Genomic DNA, 23,594 nt, shown 5'->3' on the forward strand with positions numbered 1-23,594 from the left:
GATGTTTGTGTGCTTACCGGAGCGAAGAAGAACAGAGGTGTCGGTAAAGAAACCAAAATACTTGTCTGAGGATAACCAAGTTTTCAAGGTAACCGTGAGTTACACTGAAATAACCCACTGAAATGTTGGTGACACTCGAGTTTCGCTGGATAGGTATTTAACAACGCCGAATAGCGGTCACGAATCAGCCAGACCAGCGCTTAAAGGATGTGCCTTGTGCTAGCTTAACTTCATGTTAGCAAGCGTTTGTTTAACGGTATGTATGTAGACACTCAGGCTATTACTGCTTAACCAAACGACCTAAAAGGGAAACGCCGTAGTGAACATATTAGGTATTATGGACCGGCCTAAGTTACATCTGTGGATAAAACGGAGTGAAAACTTCAAACGCAACCCGAAGCCTGTGAGTAACGTTAGTGTTACCAGCTGTCTCTAAGCTGCTGTCGAGTGTCTACAGGTCCCGAAAAACTATTAGGGTTTCTTGAGTTTTCTACATTCAATGCATTGAAACGTCTTAAATACATACATATATAGCATTTAGGCTTAAATACCGTATCAGAAGTCTTAAAAATGTCGTAGTTTCAGTTTCCTGCTTCTCTAATGAGATATGATCTGATGGGTTTCATTCCAAAACGCCATATTTTCATCAGTCAATACAGGCCTTTCTCAAAAACATAATAGTAACCCATAACATGCTTTTACATGTAGATCTATGTCAGGTTGCATGTTACAAGAGAAGGTGTCCGTTTTTTCAAATGTTATCTCAGTTTGGAATGAAAGTCTTCACATCAACCCAGTTGCACTGAACCATATTTTGATAGGCCTCTTTTTTTCCTCACTTCATTTCATTGTGTGGCAAAACTGTTCTTGAATTTATTCTAGGCTACTTGGCATGAAAAGTCTTAAAGTAGACTTGCTGAAACCTGCAGGCACCATGGAAATGAGTTAACGATTACCTTCTAAATATCTGTTTACAGTAATGACTCTAATCCAATTACACATGGATGTCATGTGGAATAATTATAGCCAAACTCATTCACTGTCTAATTTTATGTCATACATCAGGGTGGGAATAACTTTCTCATCTCCCAGCTGCAATGCCAGGATTTAAAAAACAAAAACAACAACAAAAAAACCCTGCATAAAGGCACTTGTTAATGTGATCAGTGGAATAGACCAACTTGAAACTTAAAGGCAAACCTCAGACTTGCAAGAGGCCCCAGTTTGATAAATGCAATTAAAAATCGCAAAACAGACTGTACAGTACATTCAGGATATGTTTCCATTCCTTTCATGTCGCATGTTTTGAATATATTTTGGTCTGGTATTTCAGTCATCTAAACTTGTTTACTTGGAATGACATCCTTTCCAAAGGAGTTCATATTAGCAAGGTTCTGCTGTGTTTGGATTGGTAGTTTAACTCAGAACAGAGATGGCCACAGCTGTAATTATTCTTTTCACAACGTAGTGAAATTAATCTGTGTTTGTGAAATTCCGGAACGGTGACCTTATATAAGCTGGAGTCAACATATTTAGCAATTGTAAATGTGAGTCCCAGCCTGGAAAATGCTGTCTTTTACCAGAGAGATAACTGCTATTTTAAGACATCACAGGGAATGTTTGGATACCCAAAGAAATGTGGCTTAGCCTAACTGTTGTTGCAGAGTAGGAATGGCATCATTAAGTTGGCGATCGTTTGTACTGCCAAGGGACCCGGCAGCAGGGTGGCGTAGTGATGAGAGACTTGAACTTGACTTTGCTGAAGTTGGGGGAGAGGCGCAGGGTGTGTGTCAGTAAGGATCAAATGGTACAGTGCGATTTTGGTGTCAATGATGACTGGAATTTGCGCTTGTGATGCTCACCAGCTCAGACCAGGTCAGAGGCACATAGCACAGACGAGTTCTATGCTGTTTTCATGGCTTTACCAAGCAGTGCGCCCATGAAGAGGTCCTATTCAAAAGTTTCCCCACCCTTTTTGTGAATGATATGTTGGCCAATGTGACTTTGATATATTTCCCTCAAGCAGGAAAAAATAAGATACACAATTTTTTGTTCTAACTATATACATATGTGGCTGTGGTGTGAATGATTGTCATCCAACATAGACCTGTTGGTATGCACCATCACGCGGAGTGGGACACACTGTCCCTGCGGTTCTGTTTGGCTCATCACATAATGTCATTGAACCATTTCCTACATTGGGCAACGGTTCTCCTAGGACCAGAGACCAGAATCGCTTGTGGCAATTCTGCACCTCCTGTACAAGGACATGAGTTTCCTCTTGGGAGGAGCTTTTGTGGTTGATCCACTCCGGGCTGTTCTCTGCAACCACCAAATTGTCAGTGTACTGTAGCACACTGCATTTACAGGGAAGGAAAGAGGTGATTTGATTGGTCATGATTGAAACCAGGCCCACCATGCCTACTGATAATGTATTGCTCATAATCCAACCCAGTTTCCTACTGCGCTGCAGGTGGGCTGCACACAAAATTACCAAAAATCAGTTGCTATGCCCAAATGCCAAATAGAGCGCTAAATCCCTACCAGCTCTAGAGGTGCTGCTCTGGAGGTGACACTGTGCTTTGACCTTCCTGTGGAGGGTGGGGAAACAAAAATTAATTTAATTTCTCCTTCAGGGATCAATGGCACATCACAACAAAAACCTGAGTCTTTTATTTTCTGTCAAATTGTGTGGCAATTTATATTGAATATCACTGAATAGAAATGTGATTAAAAAGGAACAGGGATCTTTTACCATATGTGACGAAACAAAAATAACCTTTGAATATTTTCTCTCACTGTTCATGAGTTACTTACGTGTGGCCTAATTGCCGAAACAGAGTTTGGAGGTTGTACAAGCTCCTCATGTCTAGCCATGTGCCCTCTGTCACTGTTTGTTTTTCCCTAGAAGTACTATGGATGAAGAGGAGCAGTTCGTGAACATTGACCTGAATGATGACAACATCTGCAGTGTCTGCAAGCTAGAGACGGATACAGGGACCTTATCCTTCTGCCATGTCTGCTTTGAACTCAGCATTGAAGGTAAGAAACAGGATTGTGTGCCTCCGTGGCTTGTTTGCTCATAGCAATTAAGAGCAAACAAAGTGATGTTGAGAACCAAACGGGCTCTTCACATGCTGCCGATACATTCGTGCTGGGGAATGTTTCAAAGTAGTTGTAGTCTTAACCGTAGCTCCTCAAGGGTCCTTTTTCAACCATACCGCGACCTCTTCGCTTCAAACCGCTATATTATGTTTTTATGCCAGTATTGATGTTTCCCACACTAAAGGTTTCCCTGCCTTATGTGTGCAGGGACGTGATATGCAGTCAGAAAAGTCTGTCTAGAATTTCAAGTCTGAATCCCTTCTCTGTCTCAGCAGTCTCATTGGCTAGCTTCCATTCGGCTAGAATCAGTCTGTGATGTGGATAGATCAGCACTGGTATTACCTGATGCAATATGTAAGCAGTGTCCAGCTGTTACAACACACAATGAATCCTTCACAGTGCCACTTTTCCAGAGACACCTGGATATTCCTCTTCCATCACCAGTTCCATTTTTATTTATTTTATTTTATTTATTTATTTACCAGGGACAGTGCACATTAATCAACATTTCAGTTTCCACATCAATGTAAATGTGCGTTAGCTAATGAGCTAATTTTCATCTGTAGTCCCTGGGCAGGTTATTACAAATTAGTGGCCTAATGTTATCCATCTCTGTGAATATGTATTTTCACCAGGTGTGAGCTCTAATACAGCCTCAGAACGTTTCAGATAGGTTGATGTCTCATTGGAGAGATTGTTTTTCATCGCCTTTCACAAACTCCACTTCTATCCTCTCCAGGCACAGTGTGTAATATCTCTGTGCAGGGTAATGGGCCTGGAGGACTAACCTCCTCACCAAAGCAGACCACTGAGCCTTCTCCCGTTTGATGTGCCGCTCTAACACAAGAGCCTGTGTTTGAAGTGTTCGTTTTTTCCACTCTTAATTAATGAGCGGCCTATTTGAACAAGAGTGGCAGCTCAGAAGGGATTAGATATGCCTCTCTTTCAGCATTTGTCTCATAGATCCACAAGAGCTCTTTTTTGTGATGGAGAGAAGTGTGTTTATCTCCGCACAATAGGAGTGTGTATGGCTTGTGAAGCAGCTTCATATAGCTGACTAAATGGTTCTCAGAAGGGTATATCATTCTGTTGGCAGGGAGGAGGAAGTTCATATGCATCAAAGATTTATAGGTCTACTCTGTTACGGAATAAGGAAACTGAGTCAGGGAATATTGATTGATTGTTCTGTTCTTTTTTTTATTGTTGAAAGGGTTATTTGAACCACAGTCCCATAAAGAGCATTGTTAAGAGTAGTACTGACTAGGAGTGAGACTGTGTTAATGAGTGCTTGCTAGCAAATTATTAATAATTTTGGGGGAAAATAATCAAAAGGTTCCATTTTTCTTCCTTTAGTCACTGGCACCAAATTCATGAGTAGTGGTCAAAATTGACTCTTGATGTCTTAAAAGGGATAACCTGACATTTTTGCAAATAAGCTGATTTTATCTAGTGACATTACTCAGAGGTAAGGATTGCTCCTCTGGCTCAGCTGTGGGGTCGTAGCTCCACTTACAGTGTTTTCACCCAGGATGCTGTGCAACATTAACCACAATCTGTGTTCAGGTAGGCAATAGCCAATCTGGGGGACAGTTATGTAAGTGCATCTCCACAACTAATGATCATTTGGAAAAAATTGTGGTACCCCTGGTACTGTCGGAGCATGAGGACATTTTGTACTGTAGGCTATTGTTACCATTGTGTGCTTTTCGGGGTACAGATTTTGATGTAGCCTGTGTGTGGCAATGAAGTGGCCATTATGTAACCGTCGGGCCTGGGGGGGATTGCAGACGAGCACGTGCTGCTGATGCAGCCGAGTACTACATTGGTTGGAGGGAAGCTAGCCAAGCTGAATGTGGCTACTTCAGGCGCTGCTGATTGGAAACCAAGGCCAGGCTGTGTGCCCACTGACTGATCATGTAGACTTAATGCCCACAGATCACTCATCCTGTGCCATCCCTCATTAGAGGAGAAAAGAAGGGAACAAAAGCCTGCTGACTGCCCATGCAGAGTGTACAAAGAAATAAGAATGGGAGAAATGCCCCCAATCCCCCATTACACACACACACACACACACACACACACACACACACACACACACACACACCCTCCCAGCGCCTCTGTGTCCAAAGCCATATCATGCTATCTCAAGGGTGAATTACTGCTGCTGAATATTCATTGTTTTGTTGCTCTATGCTGCTTTGAATATTTATAAGGAGCCATAGAACTCCACTTGCTTTTTGTACACTCACTTGTTCAGAACCAGGAGAGTATAGCTAGGCTACATGAAATCCATGGTTGTTTCATAAGCAAAGGCACTGTGTACTAGCTACTTTCTCAATAAACTGAATTTGAAAAAAAACATCACAGGGAAATTAGTTTTTGAAACTCAAAATTACAGCCTGGTGCACCTTACAAATCACCGACTTGATTAAATTAATTCTAATTTGTTTACAAACTCCTGAAAGTACTGTGAATCAAATCAAATTTGCTGACTAATTGCAGGGAAACAGGCTGTTATGGCCCTGATTTAAATGAAAAAATAAAGTATTTCCCTTTTATATATGTGGTCTCATTCATTACATTGATAACAACTGTGGTGCCTGCAAGGGCAAATGAAAAAAATGTAGTGTCCGTGACAGGCAGAAAAATATAAAATGGTGATTCTGAGTGTTCATCATGTGACTTGTATTTTTTTGTATAACATTAAAAATAATTTTGAACATGTTAATGTTGGTGCTCTGATGCTCTCTGCAGTAATTACACACTGCAACAGTTTTGCAATGTAGCCGTTGAGAACAGGCCCATATGAATTTACAGTGTATACGTAAGCAAATTTCGTTTCCACCCACAACCTCCCCTAGCCCTGCAGTTTTACATGAACTGGGGATGTTCAGACTTGTTTGTTTACGTGTCAGCCGCCGACCCACACAGTATTCACAGGTGAAGCAAGACAGTATACACTGATGCAATCACTAACAAGATCCACTAATATCAAAAGACTTTTTCTTCACTCCAGAGTCCAGTAGATTATATATCAGCTTTGAACAAGAGGCTGACGTTGACGGGGCTCTGGGTTGTTTACTGTGGATCAATTGGAAAAATTAACAGCCCACTAAGGCTTAAGCCCACACAGTAGGCGCAGAAGTGGCCGTCAAGTCTGTCTGTAGAAGTGGTTTTGAGTAGCACAGTTCGGATGAATGTTCAGGAAGTACAGTCTTTGTTGTAGCTCAAAGTGTTTGTTTCCTGTGGAGAACTTTGTTGCCTGTCGCTGGGTCCATCAGAGGCTACCTACCATAAATTGTGGCTATTTATATACCGCTCAACCTCTTGCCAAACTGGGCGTTTCTTACTTCAAACCTTTTCTTTCTGTGCGCACCATCTGAGCTGCCTAATACACATGGCTACAGAGCCTTGAGCGTCAACACAGTTCAGAAGACAGCATGGGACCTACTGCAGTCCCTCAACAAAACGCAATCAGCCCCCAGTACAGCCAGACTCAAGTTACTGTATGGTATTTTCTGTGGGAGGGATGTGGCCATTTCAAACCAAAGCAATAGTAATATTTTTCATATTCATTAGTATGGTTTTAACATACTTGACTGCTCATAGTATTGTGATACCTAGCCCCTATAGAGCTAGACCTCCTGACGCTATCAGGAGGTCAGAGAGTCTGGTTAGAACTAGGCAGACTGTAATGGTACGTTCAGATTACGGGCTACAAAGCAACAGGAAGTCATTACTTTTCAATAGAAGCCCGCAGCACAAAGCTACAAACAGCAACAAGTAACATGTAGCCTAACACTTGCACAGCTACAAATTGAAGTTCAGCTGGCTTCAACTTGTGAAGCACGAACCAATCAGAGCAGAGGGTAGGTAGTGTAGAGATTGCCATTGTGTGCTCACCTTAGGACTCGAACTGCCAAAAATAATCAAAAACAAGTACAAGAAGTGTGCAAGAAGTTTACTGTCTACTATATGTAACTGTACCATATTACATTGCATTGTTACCCTACTGGGTACCATAGTATTTAGTCTGATATTTTATAGGCTACCACAGTAAAATGTTGCTTGATTGTTTTTGTATCAACTCCAGTTTGTCATTTCTGTCCAAGGAAAACTGCAATGGAGCTTTGGTATTTGAACCTATTTGCTGAACATGGCTTCATTCAGAGCAGGCAGGGCTTCTTTTAATGAACTGGTCTCATTGGATGTGACAAGCTGTGCTGTGTAAACACCTGAGCGATCTGCCACTATGACCTGAGCACTGTAACCTCCAGCCTCCCCGTGCCACAGACGATTTCTCGTGTTGGTCTTTTGGTCTCCTTGGCTCACTCTCAAAACTAGATGTCTGCTGAGCTGCCAGGTTCAGCTAAACCCCAGCACCCTTTCTTCATCCCCATAATGCAGATGGAATTTTTGCTGAGGCTTGGTGATGTTACCAGCTGGGTTTGGATCACAAGCGGCTAAGAGTGAAAAAACAGAAAATTCCTACAGCTAGAGGCACAATGCAGTGGAATGATGGACCTGATGCTGATTCTGGTTGCTGCTCCACAGGGGCTATTGTCGCAAGCTCTTAAAAATGGCCCGTTCATTGTGGGTGAACTCTTCACCTCGGGGTGTATAGAGAGGGCTGATTATGTTGCTGCCTGTGGTAGCTGTATGTTTGAACACAGTTATAGTCCAAAAATTTGCTGACTCTGCTGTAGGAGTGTATAGCTGAGCCCTCTAATTTAGTACTGTGAGGTTTTTGGTGGCTAGGAGTAATGGGCTGCTTTCAATGTTAATTTATCATTGGTTTGGATGAAGAGGCCCGTTTTCAAAGTTTATAGCCTAAATTAGCCCAGTCAATGTGTAGTGTCTTATGGGATTTATTTTTTATTGTATACATAGCAGGAATAGTTGGCTTTTTTAGCCCAGTTTACTGTGGTGCCAAACTGCATTATTCACTAACCTCTTTACATTGTCTAAACCATTAAATGTAATGTCTGGCCATTGTCCACAAATACTACCTTTATAAATGGAATTTTAGTTTATTGTTTACACCACCATTGAGAACATTTTTGGAGTCTGTTACCACATCGGAATGATGTGCATGCAGGAGGGTAATGTCAGACAGCAGCAACGGCAAAAGAAAACCATCCATCTCTGTTAGAGTATTGATTTAGAAGGTTTCATAGCGTCTACTCTGTAGAACACCCCACCATGGGAGTGATAAAGGCCGTGGTAAACTGGCAATACTTTGACACAATTTTTCCAACAGTTCTCATGTTACTTTGTTCCGCATAGCCTACCTGTTTAATCAATGTTGGTTTGGTACTAATTACTAATTTCTAACACCTGCTGTGGACAGAATGCATTTCAAAATTTCTGAGATATGATTCAGCATGTTTTTGCTCCTGGTTTGATGTGTTACTGGAATTAATTTCAGTGAAATGACTTGCTGGCAAAAACAGGATGTTTGTTCATTTCCAGCAGTGGACAGAAAGGTAAATCCAGTAAATGACCAAAGAACTGGTGAATCTGAAGATGGGATATGTAGGTCTTCTATTTTTGCTGATTCTCATACTGACAAAGCTTATGCATAATTTCCTCATTCTGGAACTCTGGTACATGGTGTCCTACATTGTTTGCCATCATGAGACAGGCTTGCTAACTTGCTAACTCTGGAATAACATTTGCTCACCAAAATGCCTTCAGCGGGTCCACATTGCTCCACGTGGAGAAAGATAAGTGTCACTGACTACATGTACATAGCCTCTGAAGGTGGAAAAACTAGCTTTAAATCAGGATTATGAGTGCCTCAATGGACCCGCTATCAGAATCACTTTATTTGCAAAGCACAATGAATGTACAAGAATTGGTTTTGGCATGACATAGGCTATATCAGTTCAAGGTACAGTGGATGACATGTGAAAGAGAGTAGACACATTCAACATTTAGTACCAGTGTGCATTCAACCACAGCTATCTGAAGCTGTACAGGACATATGCCACGTAAGCGTTCGGGATCAAATTTTGATGCTTTTTATTAAGGATGTAGTCTAAATCTCTCCTCCTTAGACTGATTTTTTTTTTTTTTTTAAGATTTATTTTTTTTATTTATTCATTTTATTAGGCAGTTACAGTGAGAGAGAGACAGGAGGGTATGGGAGAGAGAGTGAGGGGAGGACATGCAGCAAAGGACCGCAGGCCGGATTCGAACCCAGGTCGCTGCGGGAAGGACTGAGCCTTATGGTACGCGCCCTACTCGGTGAGCCACCAGGCACCCCCTCCTTAGACTGATTTGATGTGAATCTCGATACATAGTAAGCAATTCAATACAGGAAAGATATTTTCAAGCAGGTCAGCATTTAATATGATGACATTCAGCTTTGCTGCTATTTGATACAATTTGATTTGATTCACAGCCATGAATAGCAATGCAGAGATTACTGTTAATGGTGTTCTTATTTTGACTCTGGTTAGGACTGCTAATCAATAAAAATAAATAAATAACTAAATCATGTTGTAATCAGTATTATCCAGCCGATTCAGCATTATTCAAATAAATTAATTTTCTGACCAGTTGCACATTTTACTGTGACACACAATTCACCTGTCAGATAATCATTGCACCCCTACTTTTTATGTACCGATCAGTCAATGCTACTAATCGAAAAATGTTGGGATGTTTCGTGGCCAAAGTTTGACACATAAAACCATTTACCAGAATCTTTTTGGACGTCATTATCGTACCATGAAAATCTGATACCAGCTGATGTCTCATCTAACTCCACCTATTTGACGCCACAAAAAATCTGACTTTGATGAGAGCTCTGACCAAGAAGTCAGATGGACACAACATTGGGCAAGGAGGATCCAGGGGGATTAACCCTCACACAGTGAGTGCTAGTGGACAGAAACAAATTCATGTGGAGCCTAGTTTTGTACCTTGATTCACACTGTTTGCAGTAGAGAACAGGTAGTGTGACAGCAACACTGTTGTTCACGTGAGCTCTGTCTCCGTGTCCAAGTTGGGCTGTGCAGCTGTTGACAACCCGTTGCAGTAAGCTGTGCCAAGAAGCTCTATTTGGACACCTTACCCCCCCATGACCTCTGTCCTACTTGTCCCTGGTACCAGCTCTCAACCCCCAGCTCCAGTGGAAGTGTGTCAAGGATCGAGTGTCCTTGCCTAGTACACACACAAACAGTTGAGCGCAAAAACAGAAGTCTGCTGAATTGCACACAGAAACGTGTCAATTGGTTCTTTGCATTGTAATGTAATAATAAGCAATGTAAATGCAAATGAGGGAATAGCCTAATCACTGAAGTAACATTTTCTTTTTTCATTGTATGAGGTTCAAGTTGTAGCTAGCCAAAACAAGACCTTGGACATTCAAATAAACGTGTCAACAAAAAAGTAACATTTTAACATTAGACTTGCAAATTTTTCTCATGGAATTTACACTGTATGGAATAATCATTAAAAAGACACAGATGTTGCTCTGCAAATATGGATAGGAGCCACGTACCCAGTTGCAAGTATTGCAACTTTAGGCAATTCCTCTTAGCTTGTGATATGATACAGATGTGCGTTGATCCTCTGACACTCTAGGCTACCTGTGGTAGACGGCCACTCATTTTTGTCTTCAGATCAGAAGATGAACGGAAGAGAGCAGAACATGTTGTGATGGTCAGAGCCATGAAAAGACAGCGTCAGAGCAGATAAGGCGACATGATAAGATTACCGTTTCCATGACAGCAAGCACAAGGCCAAGTCTGCAGAGTGAGAGTCAGAGTTATTCTCTGGCAAAACTGTGCATGCTAAATAAGAGAGCAGGATTAGATCAAACTGAGGGATGCCGTCTCTCCTCAGCCAGAGGATTAGTCTTGCATCCTGTTGGGAGCTTTCCCTTAGTTACTTTGCCGCCAAGACTTATCCAACATAACAGCCGTCATTCTTCCTTTATGTACCAGTTAAAAGATTTCACTGAAACTCTGCTTCACTAGTTTTCAAACTTTTCTCTCTGTGGATCCAAATTTTCAGACAAATTGTTCTTGTGACCCAAAAGTTGTGATTTTGTGGGCTATTGCATGCAGATCTAACAAACTAACCCTGTTTTTAGATTACAAACCTACTAGTGTAAAGTGTTTTCTTACAACTTGTGAAGGATTTCAGTCCACCAGAAATGGTTCTTAATTATTGATACCAGTTCATCCTTGAGACTTCAGACTTGAAGGCTCAGTTCCAACTTCAGCCATGACCCACCTTCAGGTCCTGATACAGACTTTGGATAAACACTGCGCTATTCAGTGATCTGACGTCAGCAAACTGTTTCACAGTGAGGAGGCTTTGCTTTGTCTTTGTTAGTTGTTTCATTGAACGGCAGGCTAACCTTCACTCAGACACAAAAGAATGGGGAAAACAGGCCTGTTGCTCATCAGCGTCATGCTGCTTAATGTCCCTTGCTGTCACTGCTGATTCTGAACAATGTTGATTCAGCTCTACTGAGTAGTGTAAGTGTGTGTGTGCCTCTGTTTATGTGTATGACTGTGAAAGACAGTAGTGCTAAGCTGCTTAGCTGGAGTGAGGTCTTTGGCTGGTGGTGCACTGCCCTGGTTGTGGGCCCATGATTTGTCCGCTGGGCTAGTGGTAGTCAGTTTGTTTTTGTGGTAGTCCAAGAGCTGAGCCTGATCGGCTTATAACATGGCTGTTGGGTAGGTGGAAAGCTCCTGAAGTTCTTAATGGGGGGTGTGCAGGTTCATAGGATGTGCTGTCCGTGCACACCCACACACACACACACATAAACAAATATAAGACTAGCATACCTTTAGTAGTGTGGTTCCCTCACATGACTAATCCATTGTAAAGCAGTCTGTCTTACTAGGCACCCAGGGTCAGAACACACACACTAAAAAGCTAAGAATAGATTCTCCCACACAGATGGAGTCATGGTCTAAAACTGTCTCTGTGTGTACTGAAGCAAATAAGATCCATTAATGTTGACTTTCCAACATTAGATGTGGGCTATTAACTCTGATCCTTTTAGCTGTAGCCATTCAGCAAGCTCTCAAAAGTTCTGCAAGGAGATGACACAGGACAAAGGTATCACAAAAATTACCCTTACTAGAAATTGGCACTCAAAACTGATAAAAACGTCATTCTTTGTCTTAACATTCTGTGTTTTAATAGCTCATTCTGCCCTTGAGAAAAGTGGCCTAATATTTCAGCCAACATCTCTTAGGTCATGTCTCCACCAGGCGCCCATTTTTAGCAAGTAGTGCTAAAGTGATGCTTGGAGGCACTTGGTCATGGCTACTGCTGTTGCTTTGTAAACCTGTTTGAAATTAAGTGCTCTTTGACGAAAAGTTCAATGTTTTTATGAAATAATGATAATGAGAAGCCAGCACTTTCCAAGGTTATGTGTATACAATATCTACACATCCATGTGCACAGTATTTATGTGGCGTGTGCAAACATTTTTTCTGTTTGTCACAGAATAGCATAGTAGCAAGTCCAAAAATATGTCTTTCCAGCTATTTCAGCATGTATTGTGATGTTGGTGGACATGCAGAATTAATAACTTCTTTGTTTTTATTACTACCTGCTTAATCACTGTAATTAGTTACCAATGCAACACATTTTGCTAGCATTATCATAACAGGTTTTGCTCTGCCACCTTTCAACTTACAAAACTCCCATCCTGATAGGTCCTTTTTTATCAGAACCAGTTGTAATGAATTGAGCTCTTAATCCAGACATGACTGCAGAGGCAAAGGCTAGTTGTGGCACGATTCTGTTGCAGTGAATTGACCCACATTACATCTACTGTATGATTTGTCATTTCTTGAGGAAACCGCGAGTGTGTGAGTGAGTTGTATAGCACAACCAAGTCAGCTGATAGATGTTTCTCAACACATCAGTATCTTGAGGCTACATTATTAAAGAACCCAATGTTTTCCAGTTAGCTACTGTGTGTGAGTGGTGGCGATGGTCGGGGGTTCACTTTAGACAAGTAACCCTTCCTATTGGCCTTGGCATTAATGTGAAATGGGAAGAAAAAGCCTCATCAGGTAACATATTGGTTATATTTATCAGCTTATAATGAAGTCTAAAAATAAACTTGTGACAGTTTCTCACACATGCACATTTAGTGTCAATGGTAAATCTGTATCAGTATGGAATCTTCCAAACTGTAACAAATAATTGAATGTAGTATTTCCCATTATTATTGGACTGCCAAAGGTTGTCAAATAATTCTGTATACTGTAGAATAGGCTGCTCCATCCCAAAGCCAGAGAACAGCAACCAAAGTGTGTCAGTGCAAGTTAAAAGAGCCTCAGCAGACCCTCAAACATTATCAGGTATTGACAAAGTGTCCAACTTTGGTGCACTAACCAGTTATTGTGGTCATGTGGTAATTGTTAGAGCCCTAGTCATGGCCTGTGGTTTCTTCTGCTAGTCAGTCTTCTGGCAGAGGACTAAGAGAGGTATGAGGTAAACCTTGCTAACTGAGTTCATCAGTCTTGTAAGTCTGTGTGGAGGACAATGACTAATCTCCTCACCTCAGGTTCCAGCATGTGGGTCTGCCTGCTAAGAAATGTAGGCCATGGGAAGAAGGCCATCAGACAAAAGCTTGTGCAAACACACTCTCAAACTCATTTGAGCCTCTATCTCTGGCACACACTCTCTTTTCACTCTCATTCCTCTTCACCTTCACTTCCAGTGTTTATTGAGCCTTCACAATAATAAAACTCATTCTGACCCAGTTTGCTCCAAGGTTATTTTATCTTTGGTCCATGTAACTATCCCTTAATTTCCTCTCTGCATGCTAAATTGGTTAGAGTGACCTGTTTTGACGGGATTCAGGAAGTGTTAATTCTCCTCCTCAGGGAGGCAGTTCTTACGAATGTATCCCTAATTATTACACATAACACAACTGCCCACATACTCCAACTCAGTGTTTCCTGTAATACTGAGCCGCTATTATCGATTAATCTTACGATTATTTTTTCAATTAACCGATTAATCATTTAGTCTATAAAATGTCAAAAATTATGGCAAATGCCCATAACAAGTTGACAGAGCCCAAAGTACTGTCTTAAAATTGCTTACTTAGTCTGACCAGCAGCCCAAAAACCCTCCAAAGTATTAATATAACTTAATTTTCTAATATGAAATAGAGAAAAGCAAGCAAATCATAGTGTTTCTGGCACTGTAACCAGCAAATGTTTGGTATTTTTATTTGATAATTGACTAAAAAGATTTGATTTGAATTGATTATCAAATTTATAATCGATTAATTTTCTGACGATTGACTAATCGACTAACCATTTCTGCACTATCTGAGACCCAGGCTACTCCTGGATTCATGCCAGGATCAGTTCCAATAGGTGTTTTGGATTTGGATATTTATATCATGACGCATAGACAATTGAACTGTATTTGTTATATTATTTCGGTGGGCTGAGCAGTAAGGCCACATGATGATTTTTTGCATTTTTCTAGTTGTTTGGAGGGGTGTACTGATAAATTGATAAAGCAGTGTAAAGAAAATACTGCTGCATGTGGACAGAGAGCACTCTGTGCACCTTCCTCCCCTCTGCTGCTTAATGAAATTTTCAGAACATGCCTGTTGTGTGTGCATTGAGTTTGGGTTAATCTACTATCCCTCCCTGCTCTCTGTGCTCTAGTGGCTAATCCACTGCACACTAAGCAGCTTTCACAGAGAGATCGCAATAGGTCAATCTGACAGTTTTAGCTTGCTTTCATACTGGTCTATTTTATTCTCTGTGGCAAGTTCAATAGGTCACTGCTGCATTTCTCACCAACTGTTTTGTGTCCTTCTAGATGAGCATCCTGGATCTTTCAGTTCACTGTATTTTCACCCATCCTTATAATGGATGTTACTTTCAGATTTTGTTTGTGTGGCTGTAGACTTGTAGACTTGTTTGACTCATTGCTTTGTGTCTCTGTGGATGCAGGTGTTTCCTCTGCGACCCTGTTGCACTCAAAGTCCCTGCGCGGCCACAGAGACTGCTTTGAGAAATACCACCTCATTGCCAACCAGAAGCTGTCACGCTCCAAGGTCTCCCGCAGTGCCTACGAGGGCATGAAGCTGGCCCTCAGCCAGAAACTGAGCCGCATTATCCAGTATGCCCAGAACAAGGACGCCTCCGACGGCCCCAGCCGACGGGGGGCCAAGCTCCTCTGCTACAGCCAGCAGAGTGACCGCAAGCTGCTGCCCCAGTCAGATGCCCAGGTGCCCCGATACACGCCCCGGTGGGACACGGGCAACGCAACAGGGCTGCCCGATTACACCATGGGGATGTTGGAGTGCCACACGGCCGAGGAGCTGGGGCTGCTGCAGGAGTCACAAGGCAACGTTTGGGCCGGTGACGGCAGGAGGGGTCTACACCACAGGAGTCAGTCGTCTGGGGGAGACCAGACGCAGCACAGACACCAGGGCCGCAGCAGAGACGAGTGTGAGCACAATTAAATTCTCTACCAAAAGCAACTGCATTTTCTTTGAATAAGCACTTCAGAGTTTGTGTCAGAACGTATCTCTGTGGAGTGACATTGAATGGAAGGTTTGATCTTTTGAAGGAAAGAGCGTGTAGGAGGCAAGGTGACGTGAGAAATGAAATGCTTCACTGCTTTGCTTCTCTCCTTTGCTCTGCAGACTTGGGTCAAATAATTATTTGAAATACTTCTCAAAGTTTGTTTTAGTCAACCTGAAGTGCCTGGATGGGGTTTGTCTTTTAGTACAGTTTTTGGGTAGGCACGTTGTCATTCACAGAAAGGTATTTTGTTTTGGAGTTTGTGTCTCTCCTTCTGAGACGATTCGATAAAATTGTAAGCAGCCAGCGATTCAATATGATTAAATTCAGCCCTGTTTGATGCGATATGTTGCAATGCGATACGATGCATTGCGATTCAGTATAATGCAAACAGTTCCATTTTAGTTCTGCTTCATCCTTGACACTGGTTGCAAGAAGAATCTAGTAGGCAGGCTTAAATTAACATTAAGTGGTAGAGAGAAAGATGTACATTCTAATGGATCCTTTTAATGACCTGATAACATCCTACATGGAATCTAATTTGTTGTTAATAGTAAAAATGTCAAAATAATACTTTCCCATTGGCCATGGTGTTTATTAATAATGCATTGCTGCAATGTTACATACACTAAAACAATGTAAACATAGTGTTTGATTTCTTCAAAAATTTAATAAAGAAAAATGAATAAAGCTGACTGCTAATGTAACCTGTGTAGGCCTTTGTACTACTGGGACAGTCTACCCACACACAGCGATGTAAACAGCTGTGCAAAGAAAATAAAAACTTGGTGCTGTTCCAGGCAAGGAACTGGGCCATTTCAGAACCACCTGTGGCAATGTGTAATTCCATTGCAAACTAAACATATGTCCCTCTACAACGGTAAAGGTTTCAAATAAGTTTCTGTAGTAGCACATGATAATAGTGTTAATATCACTGTAACTACCTGCAGACAAAGAGGGTGAAGCAGGCTACACTTTCTGAATGCTGCAAAACAAGAAAAGATATTTGCAAATACTATTTGACCCAAGTCTGCTGTCCTGTCTTATCTGGTTAAATGTGATCTCTGCTATCCAAAGATTCCTATTACCTCTGAGCTCTCAGTCATTAAACGTGGCAGACAAAGCAGTGATGCAAGGCCAGGAGATATTCTGCACTATCCCCCTACATTCTTACTTTGCCTCTCCCTCCTCCTCCTTGCCATTCACTGTCCAGAGGAAAGTTACGTTTCTTCTTACCTCAAAACTTGTCCTTGGCTTTCTCATGTCTCGTCACTCTACCAAGGCTGCTTATGTCTGTGGATCCTGTGGGAGCTTGAGGGGGCCTTTAAGGCTTTCATGCCTGTATTTCAAGTCCTATTCTTTTAAATGAAAGATGACAGTCATTTCACAGGTACAAGATTCTCACTTATTAGTGTGCATGTCTCTATATTTGCTCATGGATCGTCAACCTCAAACACTAGCTGCTCTGAAAATGTTATGGTGACATTTGTAGGTGTTAGATGAATTTGTCAACCATTTTATAATGTTTTACAATGGCTCCATTACCCTCCAAGTTGCTAGTTAAGTAGCAGGTGCAGTGAATCAACATGGCACTTTTTTCTGCTACCAAACAGCTCAGAGCTTCCCTGCACCGGCTCCATAAGCCAACACACTCTCTAAGATAATACTACTCAAAATATTCCTGTATGCAGTTAAAAAGAACTTGGACATGAAATTGCTGCTGAAAATTGTTCAAATACACAGAAACTGCTTGCCAGCATGTGAACTTTGCCAGGTTACCAACTTTGAGAAATGACCAAGTGAACAAAGTTGTTTTTTAGCTCATATTTTTGGTAGGATCTAATAAGGTCTTCAAGTTTTATGTGCCTCTCACATTCTCTCATTAGAACTGTCTTGTTTTTTTCTTTCAGTGGTTAAAATGAGTGTGGATGAGCTCCATCAGCTGAATGGCCAGCTACTGATGCAGATTCAAAGTAAGAACATTTTAACTGGCATTCTGTGTGAAGTTATCTAATGTAGCAAAATGAGGAAGTCCTGACGTTTCTTTGAGTTCAACAGTCTGAGTCATGAATATTTTATAATGCACGTTGTTTTTCATCATGTTCAGTAATTCCTATCTCTAATTATCAGAGATTCTTGGTGCCTACAGCAAAAGGGTATGGTAGTAAAGAGTGTTTTAGCTCATAGTGGACCAGTCTGAGTTTGGGCTCGGAGATTCACTAAATGAGACTCTATATAGCAGGGACTAATACAGACTGGAAGGCTAGTCTAGTCAACACATTAGCTCCTCCCATGTGACCAACTGCATTGAATTGGGCACTGTGTGGTGCTGGCTCATGCATACCCTGCCTGTTTGTTCACTCCATTCTTCTTCAGTTAAGGCTACTGTTTGCTACACACAGCAATGGCCAAACTACAAGCATCTCAACTCAAGCAACAGAAATGTTGTGTCAAACACAGAAGCAACTTTAATCAATTTTTAGCAATTTCCACCTTAGCGACTTCTACCTCACCCTCTTGGAACAGCTGGTTCCACTTAGCTATAATATTGTTACTCAGAGCAGATGGGTAGGTTATAGCTCTTCATAAATTATTCAGGTAGAACCAAGATTTTAAGGTCTATTTGTTATTTTGGAAACATTTGCTTGTCCATAAACTTGTTTAAATGAGTGTTGCCTTGCTGCATCACACTGTCCTTGACTGAAGTTGTCTTGTGTGTGATTTTTTTGTTTTTTGTGTCTTTGAGATGATGCGATTTCTGTCGTGTTGTCTATGCTCTCTGCTCTCTCACTAATCAGTTTTATTGATTTTCTTTCTCCTTTGTTTGTTTTCACCCATTTGTTGCATCTGTGCATGAGATGACCTTGCATGTGAATGGAAGCACTGATTCCTCCTTTCTCTCTCTCTCTCTCTCTCTCTCTCTCTCTCTCTCTCTCTCTCTCTCTCTCTCTCCACAGAGGTGTTCGAGGATCTGACCGTGGCAGTGCAGGAGAAAGACTCGTTGGCGTCAGAGCTGCACGTGCGTCACATCGCCATCGAGCAGCTCTTCAAGAACTGTGCCAAGCTGCCCTGGCTGCACATCAGCAGGGCCGGGGTCAAGGCCAGCAGCAGCAGCCCGGTGGAGTGAGGCTACTAAAGAGAGGGGAGGGAGGAGGGGGCGGCTTCTGAATCTGTCCTGCCCTCCACCTCACCGCGCCGGCTTCAGCCAGGCTGGAACATGCCTTTATGTATACTGGATGACTTTCCAGACAGGACGGTGACATGTGGTGTTTAGCTTTGCACTAGAGCAGGGGTATGGGTGGGGCTGACATGGCCTCCCCTCTCCTGGTTGGAGTGATGATACAAGGATTAGTGATGGTTTGCGGTTTTAAACAAATGGCTGGTCTGGCATGTGACCTGAATTCTAGGATGCTAGTCATGCTTTCTTTCTGTTCCACTGCTTTGATGTTTAAATCAAAACGGTTCAGCAGGTCCAAGATAAAAGCCCCCTTTACACCCAGCATTAACACGCATCTCTGGTATACGCATTCAAATCGTACACTTCTTTCCCTTGCCAAAACGCATGTCACTCCCTCTCATAATATTTATGTCCTTCAAAACGGACAGCAAACACCTTGTCTTGCTAGTTTCCCAATCACCAGTATCCTGACAATCCATTTTGACAACTATGTTACTGTCACTTCCGGAAGTATATGTGTACTGGAGATGCATTGCATTTACACTTTGTTGTTATGGGGCCAAATAGGTCTCTGACCACCTCCGGAGATGGCTGATCGGATCCAGTGTGTCTTGGGTACATTTACACCTGGATTTCATTTGATTTAGGACTATCGAAACACAGTCCAGTCACCCGGGACGCATGTTAATGCCAGGGGCAAGTGGAGTTAAAGACTTCAGGCCCAGTACTGATCCCATAGTTGTGGAACTTAATTGCTTTGTCGTGTCTCTTTTGTATTTGATGAGGGCCCCTGAGAAAGGCAATAGACAATGTCCTTGGATCCTCTGGTTACAAGATGAGGAAGTGTTCTTATGGGACATGTTACCTCTATGCAGACAATGGTATCCTTGAAGAATACCTATTCAGATTTACCTTATACATACTGAACAAGATCTTGTCTACGTATTTCTGTTAATGGTTGCTGTTCATTTTATTTCGTTTTATTTATTTTTGCTGGCGAGAATTTCACATTCAATTTCATTTTGTATAGCTTAATTTGACAAGTGTTTTGACTTTTTTTGATCATTTCAAATGTGGTTATTGGCACTGCTCTGTACTCCTGCATATTTGGTCAGATGGTTCTGTTGTTGCTGTGGTAACTAGTTAGCCAAATGAGGAGCAAGTTACAGTATTTTATACCATGACTTGGGTGAATACTTGATGCAGATTGACTGGAAGCTGTCCATTATATTCATGTAACCAAGCACTGCCAGCAGAAGTGTTTGATTACTGCTCTAAATTAATGCACAAGTAAGGTGTGAGTTTTTTTCTGTCAGCCACACAGGCAATATATCATATATAATGGCCTAAATAAATGAGTTTCGAGTTGCCTTCAAAACGCCCAAATTCCACATGATAGTTCCTGAAAACAGTGGTCCTCAAAAATATTAGCATTCAGCCCTGATACCATAATTTGATCCTCTAGCTCTCACACTGAAACATGCAAAATGAGAAAACATGAGAAATGTTGATTTTTATTATAAAAACATATCCAAATAAGAACAAATCTAGTCTAGGGAAAGAACGGATGAATATATGATTAAACCCAAGAGTACTCTGAAGCACTACTGCAACAAAGATAAATCAGTGTATGAAAAACATCAATGAGTATCTTAATTATAACAAGATAGCGATAGCAAAGCAGGTGTTTGTTTTATAGGAGTAATGAATTCATTTTGGGAGGGCCCATGAACTAATATTATGTATCAACTGGTTGGTAAGCTGTACGTTTCCAAGCACTACAGAGACAACTTTGCTACAGCAGTTGCAAAGTGGCTAACTTGCCAAAACATTTCGCTTTTAAAGAAAAAACTGCAAAAAAGATTTTATTTTAACTTTTGTCAAGTGGCAGTGATATACACAGAATAAAAAATGCAGGGGATCTTCCCTTTTTAAGTCGAAATATCCTGTTAATACTCCCACCTGCCACTTAAAGCAGTATTTTTATTTCCTGTTTTTATTTCTACTTGTTAAACATGGGTTTCATTCTAATTTTAATGTTTCTTTTTCAATTCATAGAACTGTGTACCACAACTGCTATTGCTGGTCCAAATCTACTTGATATTGAGTACAAAGCTATTTGTCGTCTGTTGTATAGCTGTCAAGCACAAGTCATATCTATGGTTATACATTGAATCAGCGATATCAGCGGAGGAGAGGTTGAACTGTTGGTGTTGTGATCCAGCCACCAAACCAAAGGCTTCATTTGTTCAAAGAGGAGAAAGCCTCACACATGGCCTACAAGCATTTGGCCTACTTGCATTTCATAAACGCAATTAAGATGCAATACCAAACTGATTTAATGTGGCTCAGTGATTTACTCCTGTTTTGTTCAGTGTTCTTAATAATGAGCCATACAATTTGACTCACTTAAGCTGATGGTGTGCAAATGATTTGTTCTCATTTTAATTGTTTTGAGTACCTAGTGGGTCAATTGAATTATTCATCTTTTAAAATTTTCTTTTCAGTTCAGTTTCAGTGTTTACTTTGCCTTCTCTCCTTTATTGATCTGTGAGAGCTAAGTTGATGTCACAGCAATACACATGGGAACATAACAGGATAGTTTTGTCTACTATGCCTGTTGAGGCCACTGGTTTTTGAACAAAAAGAGACAAAGTTCATGAACAGTCACAATGAACAGTCAGTGTTTTAGCCTGTGGCTGGTTAGTTTGTGAAATTGCCCTGTCCCCCCTCTGGTGGCTGAGATACTAGCTGAAGGTTGACCTCTAGGGTAAATCCACAGTTCAGCCTGTTGGTGAATGGTAAACAGTGAACTTGAGAGGGTCCTATCATAAGCCCTGCAAATTTATACAATTTATAAGGCAGGAAATCAGGATTTCCCTGGTTTTTTTGGAAGGCTCTGTTGGTAACATGGCCAGTTGGGTGAGTGTCAGGAAGAGATGGTGGGTTGTAGACTCAAAGCATCCAACAACCTTTGGAAGGAAAATAAATGTTTATTTGAATATTCAGGAACCCTATGCAAGAAAGAGACACTTTGAAATAAATCAGAAAGCCTTATAAGTGGAAAATATCTAAAATAATATTGGGTATTTCAGTTTTTCTCCAAGGTGGTCAGTGAGCTACCCAAGTGTAATAGGTTGGGGGAAACCCTGGGTTATACTCAGATTGATGTTTTGAAAAACTCAGCGTTGTCAGTGTATCTCTTTTGCTCTCTCTTTATAAGAGATTAAATGTATTTGAACCCTTTAGGGTTTAAAGGAAAGGTTTTAGCTCCATTTTAAACTTTTACCTTGGTTTTGTTTGGATAAATGTGTATTCGGTGTGCTTGAGTGTTTTATTATTCAGATTTCTGGTTCTTTGTGCAAATTTTCAGTTCTTCAGTCTTCAGTTGTATGTTTTTTATTTGAAATTTGTGTCTGAATGCTGTGTGTTTACTGTGGAAACATGTCTGGGCCAATGCCTCTGCTCAGCAGAAATTTCAAGCTGCCTGTTTTTAGTTGTTTGGTTGTTTTGGTTGGTCTACGGCAGACCCCATTCTGTTTTATTGGAAATGTCAGCATACCTGTTACACTTTCACTCCTCCTTTAGACTTGACTCTTCATACACCTGTTTTGTAATGATACATGAGGCTGCATTTGTGTTGTGTGACGTTTTACATTGTATTTATCTCGTGTGTTCATGGAGCTTACAGCCTGTGTGATTTGTGCTTAAGTAACAGTTTGTATTTTTTCTAAAGTATTTCAATAAAATGAAATTATTTTTAATACATATTCTAATATGCTGGTATCTTCCCCATTGTGGCCACTAGTAATATATATTATGCATGGATATTCATTTAAAACGTTTTTAAGTCAGAGCTAATCAGTGGTGTGTGTGTGGATGTGTGTTGTGGGTGTGGGTCCTTTATCTGATCACACTATTCAGATTATGCAGTTCGTTTTACTGTGACATTCAGCCGGAAACAGTTAACCATGCAACGCTGGCCATATACACAAACATTTATATTTACAGTCAATTTAGGATTTTTACTGATGCTCTTATCCAGAGCAATTCACAATGATTGCCAACATTACACGCAATCCTACTAAAGAGAGCAGACATGGGGAAAGTGCATAGGTTCAACTCATTTAATGTGAGTATGATCCAAGCATTGACTTTTGGGATTAATGGATGTAATGTAGCCTACATCATTTGAGTGCATCATAATTTTGAGTGTGCGGCTTGCATTGGGTGGTAGATGGAGGTTGGCTGCCCTCTTGCGGAGAAAATAACTAATACACTATAAAAGCAACCACAAATGTTCCCAATGCTTATTATGGATCCGGGAAATATGCCCGCTGTGTATTTTGGGTAAACCTCACAAGGGTCTATTAAATATTCAGGGATAAACATGAATATTAACAACGTGACTACAAAAATGAGTCTAAATGTTCATGGTATAATATAGCGACATGGCGTTGTTGAATTTATATTCTGCAAGTGCTTGTTCTAGTCAACAATACAAAGAAAGACTGAATTCCTAATCAATTCAAAGACAAAGCGCAATTCCACAACCAGAGCGAAAGACCAATGAATATCATCACAAAGGGCAATATAAAGGTCTCGCTTCTTTATTGAAAAGACAATTCAGACAATAAATGTATGTGAAAAAATATCTTCAATAAATCAGTACTTAAAGTCAGTGGTGGGGCAACAGTGTTTGGAAGGGGGCACTAAATGATTGTTTGGAAGGTGTCTTCACTGCTCTTTTGGTGCTCACAATTTACCCAACA

General features: G+C 41.0%; 1 protein-coding gene across 2 annotated transcripts; it reads left to right on the plus strand.

Moving 5' to 3' along the window:
* On the plus strand, positions 1-22,588 carry cunh21orf91 (chromosome unknown C21orf91 homolog). Of its 2 annotated transcripts, none has more exons than XM_071541636.1 (5): positions 1-88; positions 2,909-3,042; positions 15,069-15,569; positions 17,555-17,617; positions 18,602-22,588. In XM_071541636.1, the coding sequence occupies exons 2-5, from the start codon at positions 2,916-2,918 to the stop codon at positions 18,769-18,771; spliced, it is 861 nt and encodes a 286-aa protein (XP_071397737.1). In that variant the 5' UTR covers positions 1-88; positions 2,909-2,915; the 3' UTR covers positions 18,772-22,588. The 2 variants fall into 2 exon arrangements, with proteins under 2 accessions (XP_071397737.1, XP_071397738.1); XM_071541637.1 differs by having other exon boundaries at positions 24-88; positions 2,912-3,042.
* The last annotated feature ends 1,006 nt before the right edge of the window (positions 22,589-23,594 follow it).

The sequence above is a fragment of the Centroberyx affinis genome, unplaced genomic scaffold, assembly GCF_046629955.1.
Source record: "Centroberyx affinis isolate AG114_WGS23_722 - 3 ecotype Tasmania unplaced genomic scaffold, CSIRO-AGI_Caff_v1 ptg003916l_1, whole genome shotgun sequence".
Classification (NCBI taxonomy): domain Eukaryota; kingdom Metazoa; phylum Chordata; class Actinopteri; order Beryciformes; family Berycidae; genus Centroberyx; species Centroberyx affinis.

Excerpts from the sequence above, each read along its gene's own strand:
- cunh21orf91 (XM_071541636.1), top strand. The coding sequence starts at position 2,916 with ATGGATGAAGAGGAGCAGTTCGTGAACATTGACCTGAATGATGACAAC. Across the intron at positions 15,570-17,554 it reads GGGCCGCAGCAGAGACGAGT|TGGTTAAAATGAGTGTGGAT; the intron begins GTGAGCACAATT and ends TTTTTCTTTCAG. Across the intron at positions 17,618-18,601 it reads GCTACTGATGCAGATTCAAA|AGGTGTTCGAGGATCTGACC; the intron begins GTAAGAACATTT and ends CTCTCTCCACAG.